We start from the raw sequence: 15,288 nt of genomic DNA on the forward strand, positions 1-15,288 counted from the left end.
CAACATCCTCAAGAAATATCGCATTTTCCGTCTCAAAAATAGACCTTGATGCAGGATTATAAAACTTGTACCCCCGTGAACGCTCAGCGTAACCAACAAAGTAGCAACTAATTGTCCTTGAGTCCAATTTTCTTTCATGCGGCCTATAAGGTCGCGCCTTAGCTGGACATCCCCAAATATGCAAATGCTTTATACTGGGCCTTTTCCCAGTCCAAATTTTATATGGGGTTTTGTTAACTGCTTTGCTTGGCACCCTATTAAGGATGTACACTGCGGTCTTTAAGGCTTCTCCCCGGAGTGATTCAGGTAAGGAAGAATGACTAATCATACTTCTCACCATGTCTTTAAGAGTTCGGTTCCTTCGCTCTGCAACACCATTCATGCTAGGTTTGCCTGGCATGGTGTATTGTGGAACAATACCACACTCCTCTAGGAAAAGAGCAAAAGGTCCGGGACGTTGCTCACCTGAACCATCATATCTTCCGTAGTATTCACCACCACGATCAGATTTAACAGCTTTAGTTTTCTTTCCAAGTTGAAGTTCAACTTCAGTTTTGAAAGACTTGAAAACATCCAAGACTTGGGACTTTTCATGAATTAAATATAGATACCCGTAACGAGAGTAATCACTATGAACGTAATAAAGTACTGTTGTCCATTCCAAGAGACAGTAGGGAATGGGCCACATATATCGGTATGTATCAGTTCTAGGACATCTTTAGCTCTCTCGGCACCTAATTTCCTTTCGTTTGTTTTTTTTCCTTTATGCACTCAATACAGACTTCAAAGTCCGCCAAATTTAGGGGTCCGAGAATTCCATCCGACACGAGCCTCTGAATTCTCTGTTTAGAGATGTGACCTAGGTGTTTGTGCTATAATGATGCCGAATTCTCATTTAGTTTTCGTTTTGTACCTGTTTGCAGTATTTCATTATTATAGGAATTTAAGTCAAGCCTATATAGATTATCCATCAAATGACCAGAGCAAATATTATTTGAATTATAAAAGAGACTGACTTTATTGTCTCCGAACGAACAAAAATAACCTGATTTGTCCAAACGAGAAACAGAAACCAAATTTCGTCTAAATGACGGTACATAAAATGTCTCTAATAAATCCAAGTAAAATCCACTCGTGGAACATAATCTAAAGGTTCCTATAGCTTCGACAGCAACTATATTACCGTCTGCCACATAGATGTATCTTTCAGTATCACTCGGCGGTCGGCTCCACAAGCAACCCTGCATAGTAACACTTACATTAGTAGTAGCAGCAGAATCTACCCACCAAGTATCAACAGGTGCATAACTTAGCTTCAGAACAAACGAAAGTAAGAATTATACCCTTCTTTACATGCCATGTGGCATATTTGGTACAATCCTTCTTCATGTGTCCCACCTTCTTACAGAAGAAACAAGTTGAAGCTTGATCTTGTTTCTTAGCCTTTTTCTGCTGAGAAGGCACATCCGCAGTAGTATCACGCTTTCTTTTATACTGAGAAGATGAAGCCATGTGAGCACTTTCAGCCTTATCTTGCTGTAGCCTCTCTTCTTCTTGCACACAGTGAGATATAAGCTCATTTAAGGACCAAGTGTCCTTCAGAGTGTTATAACTCACTTTCAATTGCCCAAAGTGTGCAGGAAGGGAAATCAAAATGAAATACACGAGTAAATCTTCAGACAACTCTAATTTTAGTGCTTTCAATTTTGAAGCAAGATGAGACATTTCCATAATGTACTCCCTTATGTTCCCTTTATCTTTATACCTCATGGAGACAAGTTTGCTCAAAAGGCTACTTGCCTCCGCCTTTTCATTCTTATTAAAGAATTTTTCAACATCTTTCAGGAACTGTTTGGCATCTTTATCCTCAGTAATTGAGTCCCGAAACGCCTCAGGAATTGAGCGTTTCATGATCATAATGCTCATTCGATTGGATCTCTCCCACTTCTCTATTTTAACCTCATTGAGGTTTTCCAGAGTGGAAGTGGGTTTCTCCTCTCGAAGAGCTATATCTAGATCCATACAACCGAGGACAATCTTCACGGTATCCTTCCAAACTTTAAAGTTTGAACCATTCAGCATAGGAATATTACTAATTTGTGTAGAAACATTGGTAGCTAAAGCCATAGTTTCTGGATTAGAACAAAAAAGAACATGCAGTAAACATTAGTTAAATAATGGGAAAAATCCATATTGAGATATCTAGAACAACATTAATTTTCAATCTTTGGATAGAAAATTAACTGTAAGTGATACTCTCATTGCAGTAATCAAATATTGTCAAAATTCCTGTTACACATTAAGCCTTTCTTTGGACCGACTTAATGCGCACATGAAAACTTAAACTTCGCAACCTATTTATTACCGCATATATTTTCTATTAATTGGCCAAACAATAACCTTCCTTTGGGCCGATTATTGACCGCATAATTAATAGAAAATAAACAAAAGTGTGCAATGCTTATTATTTGGCCAAACAATAAACTTCCTTTGGGCCGATTATTGTTCGCATAAATAATAAGTATTACTTTATTCTTAATTTGTTACCCAAACATGTATTTATTATCAATATGTGTATGTAATTCGGCCAAATATAGACCTTTCTTTGGGCCGACCAATATTCGCATGAATTGCATAACACCATATTCCTAATGTTTTAAATAAATCAATTTTCACAAAAGAGACTACTTTGGCAGCATAATGTTCAATCAATTTATTTTAAAACCAAGTCTTTATAAAATAGATGGGTATACTAATCCAAATTGTTACTAGTTTCTTTATGTAACAATTAAATAATATTTTCTATTATTCAAATATTATTAATATGTACATATAACTTGGCCAAATATAAATTTTTCTTTAAGTAGATTAATATTCGCATAAGTGACATACACATAATAATCCTTATATCCAAAAAGAATTATTAAACAATTTTTTTCCGATTAATGGTACACAAAAAAACAGATCCAAGACGATCAAAGATTAGCAATATTTTATTAATATTTAAAAAAATAATTTATTACTTATTATAAAAAAATTCAAAAAAAATTTCTGCCAAACTAATAAAAAACAGACCGTCTCATAAAATATATATACGTAATCATATATATCCTTAAAGTATAACCAAATAATGATATATATGAATGATGGACAATATATATACACATATATATTCAAAAGCAACCAAAACGGCGATATGTTACGTTGTAGATGTGGAATAATACTAAATCCATATACACTAACACACACAGTCGCACAAATATAATATATATATATAAAACATGGTAACGTAATAAGAAACATATATACATCGATCCATATATCAATTCAGTAATTAAAAAATAAAATTGAATATTTTCGATAATTAAATTATGAATGACTCTGATACCACTTGTTGGAATAAATTAATTTTATTAACCTAGATCATCCATATCGAATTATCAAAAATATAACATAACATAATGCGGAAGCGTACCTGAATTCATAAACATGAATCATACGATCGGAAGAGTTTGGATCTTGTGGTTCTTTCGATCTTCCTCAACCAAAGCCTTCTGTATTCCTAGGTGGCTGAACTGCAACTCTTTTGATGGGGAAAGAGTAACAAAGGCGGCTTTGGTATATTGGGGACCGAAACCCTGAAAGTCTATTTATATTTGAGCATGACACCCATTAAACCCTTAAACCCAAATAAAATAGTATCTAAAGCCCAAAAGATAATATATCTAAAATCCAAAAAGATAATTATCTAAGGAACAAAAGATAATATCCGGTTTTATTCTCATTTAATTCCAAATCAAAAGTAATAATAACTTATTCAATTAGCATTTAAAACAATAAATGAGATCATCATTATATAAATAATTTAATTTAAAATAACATAATTTGTGATTATAATTAATATATATATTACCCACAAATAAGTTAGAAAATCAAATAATTTCCTAACAATCACCCGTCTATGTATGAACTCATTAAACATGATTGATTGACGGAAGACTTCAATTTTTTAAAAAATATTCTTTCATTATAATAGGTTTGTAAATTAAAATGCAGGGGTTAGTTAAATTAATTAATATTACTATTTTTATAATAAGCCATTTATCTTTCTCTTTTCTCTCTTGTATATTTGAATCGTTTATTAATTGATTGTTTGACTTAAAAAAGTTAATTTCTTATATAGGACCGATATTTAATACTTTTTCGGTTTTAATTAAAATACGTATTTTTTTTGGATTAATTAAAATTTATTTAGATACATTAATTTTTAACTATGTTAGCTATATACTAAAAATTAGTTATTAGTATAAAATATATATTAGAATATAAAATATATATTAAAAATAAATTAAATAATATATATATTTATATATAAATATATGATAATTAATTTTAGTATATAAATAAATAATATTTTTTATTAATTTTTTAATAAATTCAAAAAATAAAAAGTGACATTTATTTTAAAATGGATGGAGTATTTAATAGTATGGCGATGACAAAAAAGAGAGGATGAACAAATATATAGGGGTTAATTAGATATTAAACAATAACAACACAAATTGCATTTTAATTAGATTTTGAATATACATTGGCTGCATAATAAAATTTGTAGGATGACGATTAACAACATCAATTAGCATGCAACTGATTTTTTCTTGATAATAATAATAATAATAATAATAATAATAATAATAATAATAATAATAATAATAATAATAATTGGTTCGTCCGAACACTAGGGAGGCCGAGCTTAAGCGCTTCCGAGTGAGTTGACACCAAAGAGAAAGAGCTTCACGTCGGCCGGAAGTCAAACACCGCGGCGGGAATACCTGCACAAGATACTCCGATGCTCAAGTCAGTGATGATTCTCAGTGAGTGAGTTAAGAGTAAAGAGTAGAAGAGTGAGAGTGATAGAACCTGAGACCTAGCCGAGCATATTAGCTAGGTTTTATAGGAGTTGGTTTTTACCCGTTAGTGGATAAGTCCTAGTTTGTAGGTTGGTTATGATATTCTGTTTTGGTGCTATAAACCAGCTGAGCATGTTTCTTATTTTCAGTTGGGTGATGCTGCTTCGGTCCTGATCACGTGCCGAGATTTTCGGACGGCTGATACGGGACCGAGCTTTATGATGCACGTGTCTTTTTATTCGAATGGGTGAGGCCGAGCTTATCTGCTCTTGTTCCGAGCTTGTTTAATGTGACGCCAGCCTCAGATATTTACGTGCCGAGTATTCCGGGCGACCGAGGATACAGTTAACGTATCATAGCCCCCAAGCTTGCCTTGGTGTGGACAGGACTAAGGCGAGCTTTTGGACCAAGAGTACTGGATCCTCGGTTGCCGATTTTGTTTGTCGCATATGGTCCTTGTAGCCCCCAAGCTCGGCTTGGTTTTGTCTGGACTACGAAACGGTTTTTTATGTGTTGAATACTTGCTTCGTTCTTTGCGCCATTTGACATGATTGATGTGAAACGTGCCCCGCATCCCCAGGCACCCCTGTCCGTTGGATTTCGTGGTCATTAAATGCCTCTCTTTTTTGACGACGAGGATTTAATGCGGGGGTTTTGTGTAACCGTTTAGGTTACTTGGCTTGCTCTTTTATTACCTTTGCTTTTTGTAATTCCTATTTGCTGCTGTTTTCTGGAAAAAAGGAGTTTTGGTTTGGTTTCCTGTCTGAGAATGTCTAGCAAAGGTCAGTGCTGAATTCACGTTTTCTGCTACCTTTTTGTGCTTTATTTTTCTTTCTTTGTCTGCAATGGAGGACTGTGATGTGGTTGATCCGTGTGGGTGGGTTGATTCCAGGGTGAGGGAATATGCATCTCAGTTTGATGATGAGGAGTCAGTAAAGTTACTGGGATCGGATTTGTGGGTTAGAAAAGGTAGTAACATTAGGGTAGAGTTGTTGCCGTGTGGTAAAGAGGACCGAGTCTGTGACCAGTTGAGGGATTGGTCTTTCTTTTATATGTATAGCTGTTTGTTTATTGAATTGGGGGTCAAACTGCCTTTTACCGAATTTGAATGTGGGGTCTTATACTGGTTGAACTGCGCCCCTACCCAGCTGCACCCGAATTCTTGGGGTTTTGTACGGGCTTTCGAGGTATTGATGGAGTTATTAGATTACCCCCCTTCTCTGAGGCTTTTCTTCTCGTTGTTTCAGGCTAAGGGGGTGGGACGTGGGTTGTGGGTAAATCTTAGCAGTTATCTGCGTCGGGCTATCTTTGGTCTGTATAAATCTTCGTTTAAGGATTTTAAGTCGATGTTTGTTAAGGTAAGGAGTGTAACCGAGGAGTTTCCCTTCTATTTGAATGAGCACTTGGTCGAAAAATTTCCCTTGTCTTGGTGTCCCGAACCTTATCAGGTATTAGACGTAGATGATAGGCATCCAGATGATGATATTATGATGAGCTTCTTATTTAAATCATTGGGTCCGAAGGGGTTGTTATCGATTGCCGAGATGTTGAAATGGGATACTAATAGACAGGCTGTTTATGATCACATAGGTAACTTAATTTGCCATGCTTCTGTCTTTCCTTTATAAGGTGCTCTTTCTGGTTTTTATTTGCTTGTCTTTGTTCTGCAGCCGAGAGGGCTCCTGCAATTACAACTGCGGGCCTGAAATCTTTCTTCAACCAGCGCAAGAAAGGTGAAAAGGAGGTGTCTTCGAATGCTGGGAAAGGTTTAGCTGCCTTGATTCATCATGGGCCGAAACATAAGAGGAAGAGGGGACAAGCCCAGGGCAGCCTTGCCGAGGTTTTGGAGGGTAAGGGGGAGTCTTCTATGATTTTGGAGAAGGTTGAGTCTGCATACGAGTCGCAGAAAAGGCTTCACGGTTATGACGAGAATGAGCACGCTAGGTCTCTGTGGGCAAAGTTGTATCCTTTCAGTACTATGGCTGACGAACTGTGTTGCTTTCCAGACGATATGAAAATGATTGAGGAAGTTGGCCGAGCTGGTGTTAGTCGGTTTCTACAGGTATAGTTTATTTTGTTTGAGGTTGTGGCTTTTTGTTGATGTCTCTTATTACGTTATTTTATTTTCGTAGGTGATTGGTGCTCGGATTGTTGCCATTGGCCGAGCACAGGAGCTTGCCCTGGATCGGGAGCAGACTGAAGTTTCCCGTGTAGAAGAGCTGTCTGGGATCATTCAGGAAAAAGATCAGAAAATTGCTGAGCTTGCTGCTTCTATGGAGAAAAAGGAGTTGGAGTTGGCCAATGAGAAAAAACTTCAAAAGTCCTTGTCTGAAAAATTGAAGGTTGTGGAATCTGAGAACGATCAGCTCTCTGCTCGGGTCAAAGAGTTGGAAGGCGGAGTTTATGAGGCTTTTGCCCAAGGGTTTGACCGTGCTGTCTCCCAGGTCAAGGTGGTGTATCCGGAAGCTGATCCTTCGAAACTTGATGTCATGAAAGTGGTTGTTAATGGTGAACTTGTCGAAGATGAAGGTGCTGATGAGAGTGAGGGATCTAGCATAGGTGATAAGGCAGACTAGGATTTTAGTATTTGATCTTGTTTATTTTGTATACTTGTAGCATGCTTGAAACTTGTGGCTGTTTTATCTTGAACTATGTTTTCGAATATTTGGCAATAACGTTTTGGGTACCGAGTATGTAATTTGGTTGCGATACTTTTGTGTTCCGAGCATATAGCTCGGCTTAGTTATGACTTTGTAAAAACTGATATTTTGGATGAATTCATGATTATGTGTTGGTGACAGTTGCAACTGTTTCTTGATTGTTGGTAAAGAGAGCAGTAGCTCTAATACAAGGGTTATGGTAGAGTGATCTCTTGGGACTTGTTTAAATAATCTGATGTTTGTTGTATTTTTTCCGAGTATTATGCTCGGTATGCGCGTTTAGAATTCCGAGTATGAAGCTCGGATTAGTTTACTGGAGACACTTTGACTTGTTTTTGTGGTGGTGATAAGCTCGGCTTGTGATGTTAGGGTTCCGAGGATTATGCTCGGATAATTTGAAGTGTTTACTAACTGAAATGTATGCTAACTATCAAAATGAGAGCTGTTTTGGTTGCACATTAAGTTGTATGGGTACAATGATTTGTTGCGTCCGGCCTCATTAAAACCCTTTCCGAGTAAAACCCTTGTTATTTGGGAAAAAACCTTCGGAGGGAAAAAGAGTACCATCATTCGCTATTATACAGGCTGTGTTATGACTGATATTCCCTTAGAGAGGAGACGTTCCATATTCCTGGGAGTTGTTCTCCTCTAAGGGTTTCTAATTTGTAAGCCCCCTTTCCGAGGTTTTGGAGGACTCGGAAAGGTCCTTCCCAATTTGCCGCTAATTTGCCATGTGATGACGGTTTTCGAGCATCCTCTGTTCGTCTAAGTATGAGGTCTCCATTGTTGAAGGATATGTGTATTACTCTTTTGTTGTGTCTTAGCTCTAGATATTGTTTTCTGGCTCGTTGTTTTATGGCGAAAATGTCCCTTTCTTCTTCTACAAGGTCCAATTCGGTTGTCCAAGCTTGTTGATTATTTGGTTGATTGTAGAGCTCGGTTCTTAACGTTGAGATGCTGACCTCTACTAGAATGAGCGCTTCTGCGCCATATACCAATTTGAAGGGAGTTTCCCCTGTGGCAGATTGAATGCTGGTGTTGTAACTCCATAGAATTTCTGGGATGAGGTCGGCCCACTCTCCTTTAGCTTCCCCGAGCTTTTTCTTTAATCCCTGCAAGATAATTTTGTTAGCTGATTCAACTTGTCCGTTAGTCTGCGGGTGCTCTACTGAGCTGAAGTGATGTTTGATATTAAAGTTTGTTAGAAAGGTGGCGAGCTTATGGTCTGTAAATTGTCTTCCGTTATCCGAGATTATTTCTCTTGGGATACCGAATCTGCATATGATATTTTTCCATAGGAAAGATCGCACTTTCTCTGCTGTTATGTGTGCTAGTGGTTGTGCTTCTATCCACTTAGAGAAATAGTCAATTGACACTAAGAGGAACTTTACCTGGCCTGGCGCTTTCGGAAAGGGTCCGAGGATATCCAATCCCCACCTATCGAAAGGCCAGCTTACCTTTATGGTATGGAGCTCCTCGGCCGGGGTCTCTGAGAGGGTGGCGTGCTTTTGACAATTATCGCATGTTTTTACTTTATTGATGCAGTCCCGTTTTATTGTCGTCCAATAGTATCCTGTTCGCAGAATCTTTGCTGCTAATGCTCGGCCGCCGATATGGTTGCCACAGACTCCTTCATGCGTTTCAGCCATAACTTCCTCGGCCTCCTTGTTGCTGATGCACTTGAGTAGTGGTTGTGAATGTCCTCGCCTGTATAGGGTGTTTCCGAGCACTATATAGAAACTTGCTCTTCTTCGGAAGAGTGGTAAGTTTGGCTCATCATTTGGAATGGTGCCTGTATTGATGTAATCAAGAAAAGGTATTCGCCAATCTGGGACCTGTGTAATACTCAAAATTGTATCCTGCTCAAAACTTGGTTTGTCAAGTGTTAGCTGGGCTAGTGCCGATGTGTTTTCGGCTTGCCGAGTTGTGGCTAACTTAGATAACACATCGGCCCTGGTGTTCTGTTCTCGGTTTACATGGATAATATCAAATTCTTTAAATTTTGAAATTAGATCCTTTGTTATGAGCCAATATTTCTCTAACAGAGGATCTTTTACCTGGAATTCGCCCTTTATTTGATGTACCACTAATGAAGTGTCGCAGTAGGCTGTTATTCGAGGTATTTGTAGTTGTAGGGCGAGCTTTAGTCCAGCAAGTAGGGCCTCATATTCTGCCTGATTGTTGCTTGCGTTGAAGCGGAATTGTAGTGACTGTTCGGTCACCACTTTGTCTCCTTCTTTTAGTAGTATCCCTGCCCCATTGCCTTCTTTGTTTGACGCTCCGTCCACATGTATGCTCCAACTGGCCTCTGTATTATGTGTGTCATTAGTCAGTTCCGATATAAAGTCGGCTAGCACCTGTGACTTCAGTGTTTTCCTTGACTTGTACTGGATGTCGAACTCGGAGAGTTCGACCGACCATTTTATCAATCTGCCGGCGAGCTCGGGTCTGGTTAATATCTGCCTTAGCGGTTGGTCTGTTCGTACTATGATTGTGTGGCTCTGGAAATAGTGTTGCAGTCTTCTTGCTGTGGTGATTAGTGCTAGCGCCAATTGTTCTATCTTCGGGTACCGTGTTTCCGTTGGTTGTAGTACCCTACTGATGAAGTATACTGGGTTTTGCTTTCTTCCTGTTTCTGTTACTAAAACCGAGCTTATAGCATGGTTAGATATTGATAGGTATTAATACAGTGGCTTACCTGTCTCTGGTCTTTGGAGGATTGGTGGTGATGTTAGGTGGTGTTTGAGTTCAGTAAAAGCATTCTCGCATTCCTCTGTCCAGTTGAACTTCCTGCCTTTAGAGAATGTCTGGAAGAAGTGGTAAGATCGCTTTGCTACTGCGGGTAGGAAACGTGATAGAGCAGCGATTCGTCCTGCAAGTTGCTGGACTTCCTTTACCGTTTTTGGGCTTGCCATGTTCAGAACGGCCTTGCATTTTTCTGGGTTGGCCTCGATGCCTCGAGACGTTAACATGAATCCAAGGAACTTCCCTCCTTGTACTCCGAACGCACAGTTGTCTGGATTGAGTCTCATGTTATATGCTCGGATTTGTTTGAAGATTTCTACTAGGTCGTCACAGTGTGACCCCTGCATGGGTGTTTTTGCCACCATATCATCTACATAGACCTCCATATTGCGGCCTATCTGCTGTTGGAATACTTTGTCCATTAGCCTTTGGTATGTTGCACCTGCATTCTTTAGGCCAAAGGGCATTACCTTGTAACAAAAGTTCCCATGTTCTGTTATAAAAGCTGTTTTGCTTTGGTCTTCTGGGTGCATTAGAATCTGGTTATAACCAGAGTATGCATCCATGAAACTCAAAGCTTTGAAACCAGAGGCATTATCAACTAATTTATCTATGCAAGGCAATGGATATGCATCTTTAGGCATGCTCTGTTTAAGTTTGTAAAGTCGACGCACATGCGCCATTTACCTGAGCTCTTCCTTACCATTACCACGTTGGACAACCATGTGGTGAAGCGGATCTCTCTGATAAAGCCTGCATTGAGGAGCTTCTGGGTTTCTTCAAGTGCTGCTTGGTTCTTCTCCTCTCCGAGGTTCCTTTTCTTCTGTGCAACTGGTCGGATTGTTTTGTCGATTGCTAGCTTATGGCAGATGACTTCTGGGTTTATTCCGGGCATGTCATCTGGTGTCCATGCAAAAAGGTCGGCGTTCTGACGCAGTATGTGAATGAGTCTTGCTCGGTCTGCCCCTTCTAATGCTTCTCCAACATATGTGCATTGTTTGTCGTCTGATGCCAGTGTTACTTGTTGAAGATTGTCCATTGGCCGAGGTCTTTCGCCGAGGTCTTCCCTTGGGTCGAGATCGGCTAGTGTCGCTGTGTTGGCAGACGTGTGGATTGCTTGAACCTGGGGCCGAGCTTCCTGTTTTGTTTGTACTGATTTTAGACCAGCGTTATAGCATTGCCGAGCTTCTTGATGGTCGGCATACACCGTAGCGATCTTGTTTTCCTGCACTGGAAACTTGACACACAGATGTAATGTGGAAACCACTGCCCTGAATATATTCAGGGCGGGTCTCCCAAGTATAATATTGTAAGGGCTGTAACAGTTTACTATTAGGTATTGAATATCAATCGACTTTGACATAGGGATTTCTCCCATTGTGGTCTTTAGCCATATGTGTCCCATGATGGGGACTCTCTCTCCGGAGAACCCAATTAGCTCTCCGGAGGAGGGTTGTATCAATTTTTCTGATAATATCATTTTTGTAAAAGTAGAGTAAAATAAAACATCAGCACTACTACCTGGATCTAACAATATTTTTCTTACCAACAGTTCTCCGACCTGGATTGAAATTACCACGGGATCGTCGAGGTTAGGGCTTGCCGATTTGAAGTCTGCTTGGTTGAAGGATATTGTGACATCTGGTTCTTTGTCCTTCTTTGGTTGTATAGTTCCTTCGATTGCCAGCATCGCTCTATAGCTTCATTTCCTGGCCGAGCTTGTTTCTCCTCCGCCTGCGAATCCCCTTGATATGTGGTTGATGACTCCTCTTGGTGGATCAGGAGTCGTCCTCTCTTTTTTTTCGTCGGCGATTGCTTGCTTATGTTCTACCCTGTCCGAGTTTCCTCCTCTGCCTTTCCGGGTCTCGATGTATTTGTCCAGGAGCCCTTGGCGTGCCAGCCTTTCCAGGAGGTCCTTCGCAACGATGCAGTCATCCGTAGTATGACCGAACTTCCGGTGGAAGGCACAATGCTTTGTCTTGTCCACGAACCGTTGATCATGGTAGTTCCCTGCTCGGGCTGGTGGCTTTATGATTTTGGCGTTGAGGATTTCTCTGATGATGTTCTCTCTTCTGGTATTGAATCTGGTGTATGTGTTGTACTTTGACGCGGGCTTAGAAGGTTTCTTAGTGTCCCTGTTGCTTGGCAATCTGAAAGTCCTTTCTTTGTCTCTCCGATGTGGTTGTTTGTCCGACTTTTGGGCTTCTCGGAGCTCTTCGATCTCCATTTGACCTGCCGCCCTTTCTCGGAATTCCTCTAGCGTCTTCGGCTTTGTTATGGCAATGGTCTCCCGAAATTTGCCAGGCCTAAGGCCAGCCTTGAGAGCGTGCAGGTGAACGGCCGGGTCCAAGTCTTGGATCTCCATAGTGGCGTCAGCGAATCTGGTCATGTAGTCTTTCAGGCTCTCGTGCTGACCTTGTTTGATGGTGCCGAGATAGTCCGAGCCATGTACGTAGATTCTTGATGCAGCAAAATAATCAATGAATGATCTGGCGAGGTCTTCAAAGGAGGAAATCGAACCTGCAGAAAGTTTAGAAAACCAGAGTAACGCAGCACCATCTAGGTACGTGGGGAATGCTCGGTAGAGGACGGGCTCATTGTTAGGGCCGTTGAAGAACATCATTGATTGGAACTTCTTCACATGGGCCCGAGGGTCGCCGAACCCCTTGTATGGTTCTAGCGCGGTGGGCAGCGTAAAGTTTTTCGGCATCTGGTAGTTTGTGATCTCCTCGGAGAAAGGGTTATCAAGGGTGAGCTTCTCCTTTGGCGGGACGATGTTTAAAGGGTCCGCCGCACTTTGAGCCGAGCCTTTGGAGTTCTCTCCATTGTTCTGTGTTGAGAGCTCGGCTATTCTTCGTACCTCCGCCTGAAGCTCAGCGATTTGAGCTAGGAGGTCGTCCTGTGAGAGTTGTGGATTCTCCTTGTCAGCCATGTCCGAGGATCGGGAATCCTGCAAAATAAAGTAGAAGACTGAACGAGGGAAAAAATGGGGTTAGATGTACTCCGGGCCCCACGGTGGGCGCCAAGTGGTTCGTCCGAACACTAGGGAGGCCGAGCTTGAGCGCTTCCGAGTGAGTTGACACCAAAGAGGAAGAGCTTCACGTCGGCCGAAAGTCAAACACCGCGGCGGAAATACCTGCACAAGATACTCTGACGCTCAAGTCAGTGATGATTCTCAGTGAGTGAGTTAAGAGTAAAGAGTAGAAGAGTGAGAGTGATAGAACCTGAGACCTAGCCGAGCATATTAGCTAGGTTTTATAGGAGTTGGTTTTTACCCGTTAGTGGATAAGTCCTAGTTTGTAGGTTGGTTATGATATTCTGTTTTGGTGCTATAAACCAGCTGAGCACGTTTCTTATTTTCAATTGGGTGATGCTGCTTCGGTCCTGATCACGTGCCGAGATTTTCGGACGGCTGATACGGGACCGAGCTTTATGATGCACGTGTCTTTTTATTCGAATGGATGAGGCCGAGCTTATCTGCTCTTGTTCCGAGCTTGTTTAATGTGACGCCAGCCTCAGATATTTACGTGCCGAGTATTCCGGGCGACCGAGGATACAGGTAACGTATCAATAATAATAATAATAACTAACATAAATTTAGGCTTATTGGATTGTTGAAAGAAAGAAAAACTTTTTTTTTAAATTTAGAACAACGTTATTTTAGAAAGTTTAATACTGAACTAAAATTCTTTAAAATATCGAACTGATTCTCACAGTTCATCAGTTAATAATTAATTCGGTCAATTTTTCACCAATTTTAATTTTTGCATATAAATTTTTATGTCAATTAAACCGGCTAAAAGACCTGCTTTTGGTTAATCCAATTGAATTAACTGGTCCAATTCAATTTTTAGAATCATAATAAATACAAACCTTGCTTATAATAAATAATGTTAGTAACCCTTATATGAATATCATATAAATGGGAGGTTATGATTACAAACAAAAGTAAGTACATTTTTTGAATAGAATTATTCTCCACATACAAACCTTTTTATTTATACAAGTTATATAAGTCTATATATTTTATTTTATACCAGACGTCTCTTTTTTAACACGTCGATTTCACGCGCCTCTTAATTTAATAGATTTTTCGATCAACGCGCGCACATTCTACTTCTTTTTCTTTATGTTACCGTACGTTCTTGCACGTTCTTATTCTTCTTCGTTATCGTCGCCATCAACACCACTTCTTCCTCCTAATTCTCTTCCTCATTCTTTTTTCATTGGATTTTTTTCTCTTCCTTTCTTTTTCTCTTTCTCCTCCATCATCAGTTTTCTCGTTGAATATAATGAATAATTCAAGTTCAGATTGTCAATTGAACTAGAACGAAATTGATTATTGTTTTTGAATCCAATCAAGTGGCTGAGGTATGGTTAAATTCAGAATAAAAAAAATGCAGCATTAGAGAAAATATTTTTTGTATTTGCAGCAAATTTGGGTGTAAAATGACGATATTTGGGTGTATTTTTATTCTGATAAATTTTGCATAATTCAAAACTCTTCCTCTTTCTCCTCCTCATCTTCTGCTGCTTCTTTTTTTTTTCTTCATCATCATCACCATCTTCTTCTTCTTTTTTTCTTATTCATCTTTTTCTTTTTGTTTTACCTTCTCAAGTTTCTTCTTGTTTTACTCTCTTAACAATAATAAAAACAAAAAAATCAAACAAAGAAGAAGAAACACATAATGCTCTAAAATTACTTAGAACATGATGAACTTATATTCATTTAACTAAAAGAAAGAAAGAAATAAGGAAAAGAAGAAGAAGAAAAAAATGCAGCATTACAGGAAGCATTTTTTGTATAAAAATGCTATTTGTACACTAAAATCAACCACTAAAATCAGCCACCAATATATTTGTGTATAAATACATGTGTGGTTTAATTTATTTTCAATGTATATTTGTATTTCAGTATGTATTTTATACTGGTGGCTGATTTTAGTGTACACGTAATATAACTCATTTCTGTA

At 39.3% G+C, this 15,288-nt stretch overlaps 1 protein-coding gene across 1 annotated transcript; it reads right to left on the minus strand.

The window, feature by feature from the left end:
- Positions 1-12,017: 12,017 nt before the first annotated feature.
- On the minus strand, positions 12,018-13,247 carry LOC112730409 (uncharacterized). The gene has a single exon (XM_025780498.1). It carries the CDS (start codon positions 13,245-13,247, stop codon positions 12,018-12,020), a length of 1,230 nt encoding a protein of 409 aa, XP_025636283.1.
- Between the last annotated feature and the right edge of the window lie 2,041 nt (positions 13,248-15,288).

Source organism: Arachis hypogaea, chromosome 12 (assembly GCF_003086295.3).
Source record: "Arachis hypogaea cultivar Tifrunner chromosome 12, arahy.Tifrunner.gnm2.J5K5, whole genome shotgun sequence".
In the NCBI taxonomy this organism is placed as follows: domain Eukaryota; kingdom Viridiplantae; phylum Streptophyta; class Magnoliopsida; order Fabales; family Fabaceae; genus Arachis; species Arachis hypogaea.

What these genes read in the sequence shown, in the direction of transcription:
- LOC112730409 (XM_025780498.1), bottom strand. Translation starts at nt 13,247, where the DNA reads ATGGCTGACAAGGAGAATCCACAACTCTCACAGGACGACCTCCTAGCT.